At 35.7% G+C, this 17,558-nt stretch overlaps 1 protein-coding gene across 1 annotated transcript in view; it reads right to left on the reverse strand.

Moving 5' to 3' along the window:
• Positions 1-651: 651 nt before the first annotated feature.
• Positions 652-17,558, reverse strand: part of MIPEP (mitochondrial intermediate peptidase) — a 57,329-nt gene continuing 40,422 nt past the window's right edge. Inside the window, exons 17-19 of the mRNA XM_026708819.2 lie at positions 10,623-10,744; positions 6,992-7,065; positions 652-858 (exon numbers count right to left, since the gene is read on the reverse strand). Coding sequence (XP_026564604.1) covers positions 761-858; positions 6,992-7,065; positions 10,623-10,744 — 294 coding nt within the window. The 3' untranslated portion in view covers positions 652-760. The remainder of the gene's footprint in view (positions 859-6,991; positions 7,066-10,622; positions 10,745-17,558) is intronic.

Consider the following 17,558-nt stretch of genomic DNA (forward strand, 5'->3'; position numbering starts at 1 on the left):
GAATGAAAAGCTAAGGTGAGATATGATAAATGGTGTTTACATAAACTAGAGGTATATTTCTTTTCTTTTTGCTTACACTACTTAACCTTTGTACATGTTGGTAATGGGCATGTCTGTAATCTGACTGTTGTACTGAGGACATATAACCAGTGGTGGGCTGCAATTTTTTAAACAACCGGTTCTCTGGCTGGGTAGGTGTAGCTGGCTGGTCATGTGACTGGTTGGGTGATGTCACTCATCACACCCAGCCCCACCTTCTGGCCACTCGCCTCGAAGAGGTAAGATTCAGCCGGTTGGGGCTAATCCCACCAATGGCTGCCCCTGTCCCCACCTGTTTTCGGGCCTGGTTTTCGGGCCGTTTTCTAGGCCAAAAACAGCCCCAAAACCAGCCTGAAAAACAGGTGGGGGCAGGGCCACCCAGTGGTGGGATTTGCTGGTTCACCGAATCGCACCAAATCTTAACACCCGGTCCGCCAGAACTGGTGCGAACCAGCAACAGCCCACCTCTGCATAAAATACGTCTCCTTTTTCTGAACATATGTGAGGTAAGCAGTTATTTTAGTATACTTATATTCAAATAGTAATAATAATAATACCAAATACGTGAATGCTGCACAAAACATGCTTATCTTTCTATAAAGAAAAACACCATTTTCTTTTCAAGTAAAGCATTTATTTGATTTACACATTTTTTTTACAAACGCCAACTTCTATGTATACTGTTGATACATTCAAAAAACTTTCAGAATATTCTTCCCTGTTATTCAGAATCCATAAAGAATGCTTCAAAGTCTTGATCTAAGTCTGATACAAGGGCTTCCACAAAATCTTCCACTGATGGTTGCTTCTGTAGCATACCTAGGAAATATCAAAGGGAGATAACTCAGAATGAATTGAATGTTGATTCTAAACACCTGATAAAAATTAACCATAACTGAAAGTACAGTAAGTCCCACCACAGTGAATTGCCCTAAGAAAGCTGTCCAGGTCCTCTGCCTTGAAACCTGGAATCAGGGAATTGAATTGAAAATGCCAAATTATCAACAATTAACACTTTATTCCCCAATAGCAACAAGGAATTAAATCTGTTTTCAAAAGAAACGTTAAGAAAATATAAGTCTTTCCTGAACTATTCATTCCTCCTCCAAATATTTATCTTGCAATTCAATTTTCTAGAAACATGCAGTGTTCAGATCCAAATCTGGAAAGTGTGCTTTGTATTTGATGTCAATCCTCTCCCCTCTCTCCTGATTTCTACTGCTGCTTGTCTCATGGCAGTAACTCTGGACAGCATGCAAAGTTTAGAAAAAAACTATCTGAAATAATCCCAATTGTAAATGATTGAATTCACAAACATCATATTCCAACTTATAGTAAGGCAACATCAACCAGCAGAGCTCAAATGTCTGGAGAAAAGAGATGGATTTTTAACACCTTGTGTTTTGAAAAACTAAGAACATTGGGGCCATTTATTATTTCCAGAGACATGGATTTTTAACACCTTGTGTTGTGAAAAACTAAAAATGTTGGGGCCATTCATTATTTCCAGAGACATGCTTAGAAGGCATGACTCATAAGTCCAACAAGATGAAATTGTTTCATGGAAGGGACATGGAGCAGGCCTTACCTGCTAAATCTGGTGGGCAGGTGGAGACCTGCCAATAGTTCTTTAAAAGAAGCTATGCCTTTTCTGCACTTAAAAATAATAGATTAGATTGAAAGAGACAATAAAGAATACTTTTAGGAATACCATACAAGCCTGCAATCCTTATTCATGTTCACGAGGTGAACTAACCACCTCAATAGTTCTTTTGTGCTCATCAGTCACTTTTGTATTCAATCTACATTCCTTCAGCAACAATTCATTCTTAACCTACCTGTTCTTGTTTTACCATGCAAATTTCATCCCACTGCATTCAACATTTATGTTCCTCTTGACAAATTCCACTCTTCTATATGACTAAGTGGGCAGAAGTACATTCTTATACACAGCTATTTTTATTTCTTCTGGCAAACATTCATTCTTTTCTACAGACTATATACCACCCGCATCCTTGCTACCAACATCTGCACATCACACAGTTTTTTTCATCTGTTTCTCATCTTCCGTAAACATTCTGCCAAAGTACACAGGTTCATCTACTCACTCTAGTTTCCTGCCATTTATATATAATTTGCATTTCAAGCAAAGCTGCTTTGCTCCTTGATATATTGATGATCCGATATAGAGATCGCCATCAACTTATGACCACTCTTCCGCCCAAAATGTCCATGCTAAGCAAAGCAGTTAAGTGAGTTCTGCCTCGTTTTATGACCTTTTTGCCACCATTGTTAAGCAAATCACTGCAGTTGTTAAGTGAATCATGTGGTCATTAAGGCTTCCCCCACTGACTTTGCTTATCTGGGAAGGTTACAAAGGATGATCACATGACCCTGGAATAATGAGACATTAACGAATACATGCCAGTTGCCAAGCACATTAATCTGATCACAAGGGAAAATACTGCAACAGTCATAAGTATGAAAGCTGGTCATAAGTCACTTTTTTCAGGGCTGCTGTAACTTCAAACTATCACTAAACAAGTAATTGTAAGTCAAGGACTACCTGTATGTTCTGCATTGGGTCATACCCTAACTATTGCATATTGCAGGTATATACTCTGGATACAAACTGGAAGCACTTCCCAGAAATATCTCATATTTTTATATATAACCTTAATATAATTAAGATTACACATAATTTCATCTTTAATACTACAATCAATGTATAATTAATATAGTCAAATTGGGGTACTGTTAAATAATTGGAGGGTATAATTTCTATTACCGGTACTTTTATTTCAATCCTTTTTCACACTTCAATGAAACATTTATGTTCTAGTAAGATGGAAGAGAGCCACCTGGTATAGTGGTTAAAGACTCTGGGCTAGAAAATGTCAGGCAATTTATAACGACGCTACAGAGCACTGCACACCACAACAACTAGATACAAAAGCAGTTTTCCCCCCGAATGCCATCACTCTGTTAAACAAATAATTCCCTCAACACTGTTCAACTATTACAAAGTCTGCACTACTATTACTGTTAATCTTCTCATCGCTCCTTATCCCCCATCCCCTCCCACTTGTGATTGTAGAATTGTAATGTTGTCGCTTGTATCCCTACGATTTATATTGACTGTTTCTATCAGACTGTTTTGACTGTTGATTTATATTGACTGTTTCTATCTGGTATGATTTGATTGTTTATTTGTACCCCATGACTATATTAAGTGTTGTACCTTATGATTCTTGATGAATATATCTTTTCTTTTTATGTTCACCAAGAGCATTTGCACCAAGACAAATTCCTTGTGTGTCTAATCACACTTGGCCAATAAAGAATTCATTCATTAGTTCTTTCACATGTTCTAGTTCCACCCTAGGCAGGGTGACCTTGGGCCAGTCAGTCTCCCAATCCTAGGTACATGGCAATGGCAAACCATTTCTGAAATCTCACCAAGAAAGGATCAGCAAAGGTACTCTCAGAACAGAACAGGCAGCCTGAATGCTGTAGCATCTCTTTTCTTTGCATTAATTGCTACCTGGCTTGGAAGCATTCTTAGTCATGCCAAATGTGGGCAGAGTTTATTTAAAACAGCCTTCACACCGATGCTCCCGGTGTCTAGGATACCAAAATGATGAATGGTATGTTGTGGCATCGTGATGCAATCTCCATTCTTTTATATTTGTAACATAAGAGGCATAATTGGCGTTGAAGCATGCATTTTGTCACTGCATCTACTTATGACTAATACATATCACATAATATTAAGAAAAAGTCAAACAGCCTACTTCGATAGTTTATAGAATATTCTCTCAAAACATTGTTGCATCCGGAGATAGTATTTTTCAAGTGTAATTTAAGTTAAACTGTAATTTAAATTGCTTCTCTGGTTTTTTTTTTTTTTTAGCAGAGAATGCTGGGTAACGATGCACTGGTCTTTGTAAGTTTAAACAATCAGTGATGATTCAGAACATCTGCTCTTTTATATATAGAAGGAAAAGACAAGGTCTAACACACACCCACATGCCTTTCTTTGTGTCATTAACATTTTAAAAAGTTACATTAGGAAAATTCTGATATTGTTTAACATTAGAGAAACAAAGTTTACAAAAACACTGCTTCTCTCTGATGTGAATCGTTCCTTTAGAACTGCCAACATAAATATAACTTTAGTACACAATTTATAGTAGTAGTACCTAGTAAATCACTCAATATGCCTCGGATATTTGGGTTTCTTTTTCTCCAATTCTTCTTCTCTTTCTAGTAATACTACAGAATGCTTTTAGCCAAACTGAAATCTTCCACTGAAGACTTTAATATGTATCTTACAAGAGTCAACTAGCTTGAATATGCATTTTTGTGTGTACAATAGTAACTCCCAAAAAGAAACAAGAAACATCGGGAGATGATCTCAAAGCAACTTGAAGTTTATGATAGAGAAGTTCTTGCTAAGGTTTTTGGTGAAGTACAAGTTTAAGTGAAATATGTTTTAAAGCAGGGATGTCAAACTCCTGGTCTGGGTGCATCATGCACTGGCCACGCCCATGTCCGGTTTAGCAAAGTGGGGGGAGTCCTGATGCGTCATGTGATGCCGTGAGTTTGACGCCTCTGCTTTCAAGGACAAATAATGCAAGTTAAAAAACAAACCCACAAAATAAAATGTAGCCAGACGTTTTTACTTTTAAACATTATTTTGGAAATCTGAATATATGCATTATCTTTTCTATTCTGGAAATAATAAGTCAATTGGAGGAGAAATCTTTGGACAAGCACAATGACAAATGTCCTCCTATGCCACCCAAAAGAGCCATTACATTCAGATCAACTCTCAGACTCAAATCCCACCTCAGCTTGCAAATTTAGAAATAAATGCAATTTTTCAATATAGGAATAAAAAGGTCACTGAATGTCTATACCATCTCCCCAAGCCATCTCCAGCCTTTGAACATACCAAACTTAATGGATACCTGCCCTATCATTCTTCTTTGACCCTCTGGGGCTTTTTAAAATGTTTTATTACATGTTTTCCCAAACCTAAAATGCTACAATGAGGTCAAAGACTGAAACCTTCAGTATCCAAGAACCATATTAACAAAATCCTTTTTCTCATGAAAAGAGCTATTTCCATCAAACACAAACTAAGGGCGAGGCCACATCATCATATCTTGGGGTGAGAGCAGAGAACTTATTCTTCACATTTCCTGTCTGAGCCCCAAGGACGAAATGACTGCAACAAATATCCTCTTTTTTGGGATATGTTGTAAATGATGTGAGGCACTGGGATTTAAAAACAGAACTGCCATTTATATTTTCGTAAGGTAATGTTTTTGTGCTAATTGTTTCCAAATCTATAGTACTTCATCCCAAGTCTACAGGAACTTTAGGGATCACTTTCACTGAAGTCCACTTCCATATTAAAAGATTAACTTTCTTTTCTTTCTCCTTTTCCTTTTTTTTGTTTATTTGTGTATGTATTGTTGGTTGGTTTTAATTGTAAAAACTAATAAACTATATTTTAAAAAATAAAATAAAAGATTAACCGTTAGCCATGCCATTCCTGGAAATAGCTGCCCCCAAGCTTCAACCACCTGCAAACTGTATTTATCAAACATTGCACTAAAAGGTGGCTGTCTCATTATTTGGAGATTTTGTAATTAGGCTGGTCCCACTACTTTGACTAAGTTACTACTTACTGCTGCTTAATTGCAAAGGTAAAATATCCACTGCACCTTCTAAATGACATATACTTTTAAAGTAAACATTGAACTAATCTGCACTTAGTAAGTAACATTCTGAATATCAAAATGTCTACAGCAATTGAGTATAGAGTATAAGTATAGAGTATATAAGTATAAGTATAGAGTATAAGCAATTGAGTATAGAAGTAAAGAGCTGTGCTCAACAAATAACCATTTTTTATTTTATTTCTGAATTTATATCCCTCTTCCTGGCTTCACTGGGGTAAAAGTCATTAAGTACCTGCTCTTGATAAGGAAGGGGGAAATAACCAACAATTGCACTAAATAGAACTGTGGTGGCGCAGTACCGCAGGACTAACTTATTGCTCACTCCAGGAGTTTGATTCTGAGCAGCTCAAGGTTGACGCAGCCTCCATCCTTCCGAGGTTAGTAAAATGAGGAGCCAGATTGTTGGGGGCAATATGCCGACTCTGTAAACTGCCTTGAGAGGGTTGTAAAGCACTGTGAAGCGGTATATAAGTCTAAGTGCTATTGCTATGGCACTATTAGTGATTACTATAAAATTGGAAAAAAAAGAAAAATAGGAATGATGCTAGAAGACTATCATATGCTATCCCTAATTTTTACTTTTTAAACTGAAACCATCTCATTTTGTGGTTTCTAAAAAGGATAAATTGTCCCCAAAGAATAAAAATGGATGGCTATAACATGTGCATTTTTTAAAGCAAATGTTCACAAGGATTTTAAAAAGTACGATTGAAATCATGTTGAATTACAAACCATGGTCATTCCTAAAAGTACATTGAGGAAAAGTGAGGGAGCGAGAGATAAGTACCTTGAACCACACATTAAACATATGGGCCCAGTGGGAGGCCCTTATTAAAACAACAAATGTCATGTGTGACCAGAATTTGAAAATGACATTAAAATACAGCACAATTTCTGACTAAAATGGTCCTACTGAGATCAGCATATGTGGGCCTGATTGGGGTAGATTGCAGGGGTGATACAGAAATATAATTTTATGTCATTTTATTCTATTTTACATATTTATGCATTAAATTATTGTATTTTATTCCTAAAACTATTGTGTTTTACCCTACTCTTATTTTAAATTGTTTGTATAGGATTTTATTGGTAATATGTGTTTGAACCTCGTACGTTGATACGGCCTGTAGGTTAATCAATAAATAATAATAATAAAAAATTGAGGAAAAGCAATAAAAAGCTAACAATATTTATATTACCTTGAACCATGAGCATTGGTTCTTTGCCACCACCATGTGCCAGCATCTCTTTCCGATAACGTTCACCCATTGCTCTGAAGGAAGAGAGAGCATTATTTAGTTTACTTTCTTGTCATTGCACCTCATACAACGAAATTAAATACCATCTTCAGTGTACATTAATGACTATGGAAATAGCAATCACAACCAGTTCAGCTTCATACCACACCTCTCTCCAAGTTCCTCACTAAACTATCAAGAAACCCAGTATCTAATTATTTAGATTTTACATCTCATTCCAGAAAAGCTCTCAATAAATACATTTATACTAGAGCGCAGTAGGCAAATTGTGAGTGATATGGTGGCCTAGAGGTGGAGCTCTCGCCTCACAATCAGGAGTCTGTGAGTTCGATCCTAGGTAGAGGCAGATATTTCTCTCTCTGGGCACATGAGAATATATCTGCTGAATATAAGTCCGCATTGGCAACAGGAAGGGCATCCGGCCAGTAAACACTCAGCTCCATTCAGTTGCCCAGAGTCACTATGTAACAGATTATGGGATCATTAAAAGTAGATGATGACAGTAGGTAAATTATAACAAATTAGTGGTACCATGTTGTTTCCAATTTTCTAAAATTATTTCTATTACAAATATAACAATACAATCTTATGTACCTTTACAGAATCCCTTTTTTAGTTAGAATTTCACCCATTATCTCTAAATAGGCCCTGTTTTTTTATATCTTGCTCCAAACCTTTGTAACTTCTTTTCCTTTCCTTCTTCCCTCTCTTCTTCTCTCTCCCCTTTTTACCCCTTTGTCTCTCTGCCTCTATTTCCCTCTTTTGTATTCCCCTTTTCTGTTGCTTTCCAACACTGTATTTATTTTCCAAATTATTTTTCTTTTCTTTGGTTGTTTTTTTAAGTCTTAAATTCTCCATTCTCTTTGCCCCCTTTCCTTTTTCTTCCCCACATAGAGTTACTTGTTCATTAAAGATGGCTTCTTCTTTGTCCCAGTCTTCTTGTTATGCAGTCTTTTCTTGTTGTTTCTCGTAGTTGCAGATCTCCATTTCTAAGAATTGAAAAATGAAGCCAAAAGAGCCCTTCCCTTCTTGTGCATCTTCTTTGTGTTTTTTAAGTTCCATTTTCAATTCATCCAGAAGTGATGCCATTGTAAAATTTTTAAACAACCACCCAATTAGTTTTAAGCATTCAAATATAATAACCAAAAATCCAAAAGTCACCAAACAATCCAAATACACACAAGCTGATTCTTTTTACACTTTCTTTTTTTTTTTCACTTTCTCTTCCTGGGGTTACTATTTAGTTGCAAAGTTTCAGTTAAAATGTATCTTTTAGAAGTTTAGAAGTCTTATTGAAATTTCTTTAGATTCTTTTGAAGTCCAGGCAGTCTCCTCCCTCTAGATCCTGCCCTTATTCTCTCCCTTCCTACTTATAGAAAAAAAAGTTTTTATTGTCCAGAAATCTTTATTGTCCCCTTGGCATTTAGTTATATTTTCAGCTTAGTTGCCTATTGGTGCCAAAGCGGATTTTTCCGATTTCTTATTCAGATCTCTTAATTGTCAATGTAAGGAAGGAGAGAGAAGAAAAAAAAAAACCTTTCCCTTTTCACTTTCTTTTGCTGCTTCCTATTCTTCTTTGGGAGCGATGTTATCTTTGGTAAAATTTAAATTCCAGGGTACCTTAATTGTTGCTTTTTCGACTTAGCCCGGTCAGCCAAAACTTTCACTTCTTATCTTCCTCCTGCACTTTCTTTTCCGGTTGAGTTCTTCTTTGAGGTGGCCACTTCTGACCACCGCTCCTACCACCTTCGGGAAAGGGAGTTTGGCCTGCTGAGGAGGAGAGATGCGGCTCTCCTCAACCCTGCTGGCAATCTCCCCCCTCTTCACCACCTCTATGGGGTGGCTTAGCCCCGAAACCAGCCGGCTCGGAGTGCTCCAGCGGCGAGCCCAGGCAGAAACCGCGCACGATCGTGGATTCCTGTCTGTCACCAAAGCCCTTCAAACCGGAAGTTTCAGAAATGGCAGCTCCTGACCATTTGACATGCTGATTGTAACTGATGGCAATTGAACTTAAAGAAAAACTGAAACATCACAGACTGCCTGCTCTGGGTCCATAGGATTAATGAGGAGTGGATAGCTCACACATGGAACTTGACATGGGAACTGTATGTATATGAACTATCATGTTATCTGAACAGGTTAAGTGTCTGTACTGTACTAAGGATAAAATGATATAATCATATGGGAAAGGCCATTGAGTCCAGCCTCCTGCTCAATACAGGAATCCAGATCAAAGCATCACAAGTGGCTGAGAAATCTCCATCAATTCTTTGGGAGTTTGTTTCTACTCTTGAACTGCTCTTACTCTTCAGAAGTTTTTTCTAATCAGCTTTTCTGCAATTTAAAAACATTATATTGTGTGTCAGACTCTGGAAGTTGAAGAAGAGGTCCTGATCACCTTCTATATGATGTCCTTTCATATATCCTCCACATTACTCAAGTCTAAATATATCTTCCTTGTAAGCCTCACTTTCAGGTTCTCTGATCATCCTTGTTGCTTCCTGTGAATATGGTGCCAGTATGAATTCTTCTTAAAGTATATTACCCAGAACTGAACATCAGATTTAAGCTGTAGTCTGATCGTTAAAGAATATAGCAGAACTATTACTTCTCATGCTTTAGAAACTATACATTATACTTCTATTGATGCACCTTCAAATTGTATTTGCTTTCATTTGCAGCTACAATATGCTGCTAATTTGTCTTTGGTATGTAGTCACTGATCAGTTCAAGGTTATTTTTCCCTCAGGGACCACTATCGAACCAGGTATCTTTTCTTAGTAAGGGAACTGCTGATGGCTATCACAAATCTTTAATCTTTTAAAAGTAAAGACAATGTCCTTAACTGCCTGCCCCATTGTATGCTGCGTAATTACAAAGTCTACATTTTTTTAAAGCAGGAAAAACAGAGGGAAAAAGCAATGTTGGATTATAAAATCCAAGACTATGACGCATCAGGCATCCACCTTGACAGAATTGACTAAGTCTGAGTGTCCCCTACTTTTAAGAAAGCCAACCTGGGCACAGGTGCAATGACAGATCTTCTGTATGGTTGCCCAATTCCTCAGAATACATAATTTCATGAGATGTGCCTCCCTGCATTCCATAAGAAACTAAAGTTAGGTTACCTTTATAGGTATATGTATTTATTGTTTTTGTTCTCTTTTTGTAAATTTTCCAAAAACTCCATGGACTGGACAATCAAAAAATATTTTAAATAAACTGCATCATTCAAAATAGCACAAATGAGATTCTCAGTTTAACTCATTTCTCAGCAGAAGAATCCTATTGCACCTTATATGTCTGCATAGGTTCCAAAGTGTTTTTCTTCTTGAATTTCTCCCATATCCAGAGGTGAAATGCATTTGTGCATCTATATAAACCAATGCCACAATAGGTCCCCATCTCAACTCAACTTGCAATAAATCTTTTACTCCTGGGTTTGATAAAAAATATTGTAACAAGAAAAAGAAGGAGCATTGCAGATGAAACAGTTCAATGATACCTGGAGGTTAATCAACACTTCTTTTTTTTTTAAAAAAAGTACAGAGCTCTGCATTTCAGTTCATACCTGTTGAATGGATCTTGTGCAAAGCACTGCTTCCATACCATAGATGATACAGCCCTAGACATGAGATAGGAATAGTACTTAGCGCCATAACCCACCAGATGGCTAAATCGGAGTTGCCAGGCCTGTATATGAAACAGAGTTAAAAAGGAGGAAATGGTAATTTCAATTATTTTTGCTGTGAAACTAAAGTAACCATTTATAATTCACACACATGTACATATTGTATGTCAGTCATTCTTAAACTAATTATTTTTAAGAAAAATCACATTAGAGGTGTCTAACATAGAGGTTTCTATGTAGATAAATGCTACAAACACCAGAAATTTACAGTAGAGGTACAGCTTTGCTGCCATTCAAAGAACATCTTCCCACTTACCCAAATACAAACATGGAAATAAATTATTGTCAACTCTTCAAAGGAGGCTGCATCAGGGAAGACAACTTGCGAGGATTATGGAAATTCTATTTTATCATTGTAGGTTATAAAAACAGAATCTTGAAAGCTTGCCAGAGTTTTCCTCTATTTCCTCTTATAGCAAACAAAATCATGACTTCCTTCTTTCCCAGGACTGAATTATTACTTTCTCTTACAAGTTCTAACAACTCATATCTTCCTTTGTCAAGGAACCCTTTCCATTCCTCTACAAATGTCTTATCTGTTAGTTTTAATATTAATTGCCTGTAATGGATTAATTCTCTGTTTCTGTTTTAAATACTGCTAATATCATTTCTGAGCAGTGTTTAAAAAGCCAGAAAGGTATCTCTAGGGCAGAGTTTTTCAACATCGGTAACTTTAAGATGTGTGTTCATGCAAGCTGGAGATTCTGGGAGTTGAAGTCTATACATCTTAATGTTGCCTAGATTGAAAAACACTGCTATAGGGAAAAGGGTACATTAAAAGGTACATTTAATTGTTAAAAATAAATTTAACCAAGGGAGTAGCTAAGAAATATGATTTATATATAAATTATACAAATACATACATGTCAAAATAATGAAATAATCCTAAAAATTCCAAAAATGTCCCAGTAGTTTTTTTTTAATTGGCTAATGAAAACAAACATTAGTTGAACCCTTCAGTGATTACTAATGGATTTAATTTCTATTAAACATAGAATCTACTGGCTAGTGGCAGCATATTTCATGATAATTTATGATAAATTTAAATCGGTGTTAATAACGGAACTAAATTGTATGCATATTTGTGCATATAAAGATAGTCCTTGACTTACAAGAGTTTGTTTAGTGACCGTTCAAAGTTTCAATGGAATTGAAAAAGTTACATAACCGCTTTTCACACATAGGCCCATTGCAGCCTCCCCATGTCATGAGATCAAAATTCAGATGCTTGGCAACTGGTTCATATTTATGACGGTTGCAGTGTCCAGGGGTCATGTGGTCACCTTTTGCAACTTTCTGACAAGAAAAATCAATAGGGAAGCCAGATTCACTTAACAACCGTGTTATTAACTTAACAACTGAAATGATTTGTTTAACAATTGTGGCAAGAAAGGCCATAAAATGAAGCAAACTCATTTAACAAATGTCTCAGCAGCCTAACTTTGGGGGTCAATTGTGGTTGTAAGTTGAGGACTACCTGTACACACCTATTATATGCTCTAATACTAGCTAATTCATCAGCTTTTCTTTTTGTAAAACAGAAAAATAGTTAACCAAAATCCTGGTACTTCGATGGAAACCTGCACCATCCTACTATTTGGAAGTTACTCTCGCTGTTTCCAAATAAACTAGCACTCTAGCCTGTGATAAAACTCTACCATTTTCCTCAAATAGTCATTAGTCTTGTTTTTATAAAATGCTCGCTCTTATAAAATAAAATGTTCCTTATGTTCTACCAACAAACAACTATTCGTTCTATAATTGCTTGCAGGCTGCATGCAACAACATAAAAAGAAGACATTAAATAAAAGCATATTTTAGCTTTCAAATTAAAATCAGCATTTTCCCCTTCCCCAAGTAACTTTCCTAAACCAGTGTCTGATAAATATGTTCAGCTTCAACTTAGATTACGCTACATCTAGAGCAAAAATGTTTTGGCAGTAGCATGCCTCCACCTAGCCTCTTTCCCATAATATAAAACACACAGTCCATTTAAAATTAAGCAACAGAGTACAGTATGTATGGGGTTTTTTTTAAAAAAAGTTTTGATCTACACTAATCTTTTTCACCTGAGGGTATAATGTGTCAATAGAGAAGAAGGAGGTTTAATGTTTGCTGTATTGTTTGAACAGAGCTAGGTTCTTTTTTCCTGATTCTGAATTATTTCCCAAATGGATTTCAAAATCGTAAAAGTATACTTTTTTTTTTTACAACTTTGGATTTTTTTTTCCTCCCAGGTACCTGATAAGAGATTATACTGATGTTCCAAGGAAGTGGTTTTCAAATGTTCCTCTTTGAGGAAGCCACTCTTGCTTGAGAACAATTATAGAGCATTGAACCACTGCTCAAGTTGAGCCCTGCCTTCATCTCAAGTAAACTGACTAGACAAAGCTCACCCAGGCAGATTAATAAATTCCTTTTATTTTATTTTAACCTTCCATGAATACAAGAGTAGACCATTCTCTTGTCTTCAATAATTTCATGCAGTGATATAACACTGGATCAGGGATTGATGAAGCTGAAAGCAACACACCTTTTTCCTCACTTTTCATATCACTTTCTAAATATCTCCCCTGATATGCAAGAAAAAAGTGTGTAAGTGTTTTTAAGAAATATCCCTAACACCTCCACACTAGACACTTCACACTCCACACTTTCATGCTCAAAATGACAATCTTCAATTTGCTATTTCATGTGAAATTGATTTGAAATTTAATTCATCTAAAGCAGAGTTCCCCAAACTTTCCGGGTTGGCGGGGGGGGGGGGGCAGGAGGCAAAGAGGAATGATCTTGTGGGAGGGACAGACACATGTGTGCTTGCATGTGTGCCCGCAATGAGGCTCATGTGAATGGGACCGTGAGTGCACGTGACAATGCTCACACAAGTGGGACCAGGCGTAGATGTATGCGCTTCAGCTGGCTACTCAAGCAGCTCAGTCGTGATTAAACCACGTCCCAGTAGTGGGACCCCTGATCTAAAATGTTAAAACCTAACAGAATGACCAAGGGACAATTTTAAAACAAAAACAGCAATATAAGAACATAAAGCTAGTTTATGCTAAGACTTTCAGCATACAGTTTTGTTTTTTAGTGCCTTACATGTCTCTGAGATGCCTTATGTCTAAGAATATTTACCTATGCAGTATGGTTCTATTACTTTTATTTTTCACATCTGTCTCTCTATCTTCCTTTATTGATATTATTATTATGATTATTACTTTGAGATTATTATTACTTTGTTGTTTTGCATGCTTACGCACCGGAGACAAATTCCCTGTGTGACTATTATACTTGGCCAATGAGGTATCAATAGGAATGTTACTATATGCCTCTGTGATGCTGAGATGAAGGAGAGATCCTGCTTCTAACCTAGTAGGGTTAACTCTTCAAGACTAATTTCCCTTCCCCATCATCCATAATTTTAGCCAATCCCCTTTTAAACCTATCCAAGTTAGTGATGATTACCATATATTGAGTTAATGAATACCACAGGCTAATCCCGTGCACTGCATAAAGAAATAAGTTTGTTTTGTCTTTTCTAACATCTTGAATATGTTAATGCTCAGTTCCTTTTTTCCAAACTCAAGAGTTCCAACCATTCCAGGTCCCTTTCTTATAGGTAAAGCGTTACAGCCACTTGATTTTTTGAACTGTTCTCTTTTGTATCTTTTCCAGCTCCAAAAAGGCATTCCAAAATAATATAAAATGCTTCTATTGGTGGCCCTCTAAAACAGAATGTGACTGTGTCTTAGAAAAGCTCTATAGAAGTTTTAGTTTGTCCAAAATATTTTAATGAAAGTGCATCTATAAAAATATAAGATAAAATAATGTATTCTATAGAATTAATTTATTAAAGATAACAAAAATCTGCTGATTTTGTTATCTATGTAACTAGATTAGATTATTGGGACTGAAATTTTACTTTTGAAATACTTTTATGTTCTTGCAATTATTAAATGTATCTTGCCATTTAAAATAACAAGTGAAGCATATGTGGTTTAATGCTAAGAGAACAGTAAGACTTTATTAATATTTTCACCAAATTCCTATTAATAAAAGATGTCCATAGCAACTAAAAAAAGATAATATTTTTAAATATAAATAGTAAAACTAAGACAAAGAAATGTTCACAAAAATATGAAGTTTTCTTTTGGATAAGGAATAGTATGACAGATCTGGTATTTTGTTAGTCTAATGCTTTAATTAAGAAATTTAAATGACAGTAAATCCCAGGTAAGTTGCCTCTTTCCCTAGAACACCAATACAATGTCACTTCAAAGCCAAGAGTTTGTTTGTGATAATGGATTAGCAAAAATTTGAGCCTGGACTATAGAAAGATTTGCATTTACAAATATTAATCAGAATGCATGTCATATACAGGAGCAAATATATGTATATCTAATCCAACATTTTTGAAACTCCAAGAAAATCATGTATGCTATTTTGCAAAAAAATTGAACAAATGAGACCAATCACATCAGAAATTTGGGGAAGTGAACCAAGGCATAGGATATAAAAGCAAATAAATTACAAAAAATAAATTGTAAAAGGCTCAGAATTCTTTCCAAAGAGAATTCAGACTTTGAAGATTAAAATTGGCTTTTAAATTACTCTGTTAATAAGAAATTAACATCTGAGGCCTTAAACTTCCTCAACTTTCTGTATGCTCAACAGATCCCAAACTACAGTCACTGCTCACTTTCGCTTGTATACATGATAAAGAAGGAAACACATTTTAACTACTGAATAAAACACTAGCATTTTATGATCTAAAAAACAAAACAGCCTGTTGCAAGTCGTTCTTCTCATTTTATGAAAGTCTTGTAAAAGTCTTAGAAATTATTTAAGTGTTCTTTCTGTGTAGCTAGAAGTCTGACATGTTTTTGGGAGGGTACTTGATGTGAATAAGCAATTCTTTGTGTTGTGACTTTTGAAATCTAGTTTTTAAAATTAGATTATGCAGAGTAACAAAAAGAACATGTAATAACATGAGGATGAAAGAATTATTTATCCTCAGGACATATAATAGTGAACAAAGTTCTGTGGTCACATATTTGTAGACATTGATTTATCGCGTATTTATTGACTGATTTAAAGTAATGTTATACTCAGTGCTATTTAGGCATACTTCGTAGTCTTTTGCTCATTAACATTATTGCCTTTTAATAATGCAAATCTATGATTACTCAAAAATAAATTTCACTGTGAGACTCAATCCCACGAGTTTATAACTTAAAATCATATATAAAAATAATAGATGGAACTAAAAAATAGAACTGTAAAAGAAGACTTTAAAAGACCCATGGCATTTTGAAAAGTGAGTCAAGTAAAAGATTAAAGGTTTCCATTTATAACGCTTCTCTGCTTTTATTAGCAACTCATAAATAAACCAAGTAGGACAAGAGACGTAAATATTTTTGTAGTAGTTTATATTGGAGAAGAGGAAAGGAATTTCACATGCAATTAAGCAGTTAGGTGTTTTTAGAAAGATACCATATGTGTCTTGATACTCTTCACTGCAATTACTGAGACTAGTTATCAATATGACCATTAGATGTCAATGGAATTTTTTTTGTTAATTCAGCAGGCTACTTACTCACTTGCCATGTGACTCTGGGCAGCTAAAAAAAATAATGTCACGCACTTGGGACTCAGGAGCTGAGAGCTGGGCCCATATACTATCGAAGCTGTGTGGTGGTGGCAGAGAGGTTAGAACGCAGTATTGCAGGCTAATTCTGCCGACTGCCAGCAGTTTGATTCTGACAGGTTCAAGGTTCATCCTTCCTTCCATCCTTCTGAGGTTGATAAAATGACGACCCAGATTGTTGAGAGCAATATGTTAACTGCTTAGAGAGGGCTGTAAAGCACTGTGAATTGGTATATAAGTCTAAGAGTGCTAAGTGCCATTGCTATGTTAATTTAATGGGTCTGTTTTTAGTGTGTTTTCTGCTTTCTAAACTTTAATATTTTTAATAATGTTAACCAGAGATATGAGTTTGAAATGGATAGTCATGTAACTTGAAATAATAAATAACAAGTTTTAAAAAGTAAAAAAAAATCCACCCCACTAATAACACTGGAAACATCTTGTGCTTGAAGCAGCTCATACATCCGTAACAAATCAAACCAAATAAATTAGGTTCCCGTAACTTCCTGGCTCAATGCTGGGGGAAGATCCAGTTCTTTAATGCCTTACAAAAGACAGACAAAAGTGGAGACATCTGGGTCTCTCTATACAAAACCCAGATGTGTCTATTCAGGAGTACTGAATCCAATGTGACTTACAGTGAATATATAGGATTGCAGTATTAATTTTATCTATATGGAGCATTATCTATAATGTACCTGTTTGGATGCAGAAATGAAAAGCTCTTCTTTGAAAAGAAGCCATCAAGATTTTGAAATTAATGTTAAATATATGAAATGACTCCTATAAAGCAGCCACCACAGAGTTTTTACAAAACATTCCACAAAGAGGCTTATCTGATATTCACTTCATTATCTTTTTCCTACACTCAGCTTCTTCAAGCTGGTTTATTTTAAGGTGACTCTGTTCAAAGTGAACATACTTAACCAAAGCAGTAAATTACAAACATTCCAAAACTTAGTGTTATGTTCAAAACTGATTCAAAAATGCACTTTTTAAAATTTCTGTAAACTGAATTGGCAACAATGTATATTTGATTTTAAAATAGCCCACCTGCTTTCTATAAAACATTAACAATTCAACACCCACCCACCCCCCGACAAGACTACATGTAATTCTAAAGGTTCTGTCATTGATGTATGTCAGGATATATCCCTGGCTGGACAAAA

Source organism: Pseudonaja textilis, chromosome 7 (assembly GCF_049901715.1).
Source record: "Pseudonaja textilis isolate UNSWEBS1 chromosome 7, rPseTex1.2, whole genome shotgun sequence".
NCBI classification, from domain to species: domain Eukaryota; kingdom Metazoa; phylum Chordata; class Lepidosauria; order Squamata; family Elapidae; genus Pseudonaja; species Pseudonaja textilis.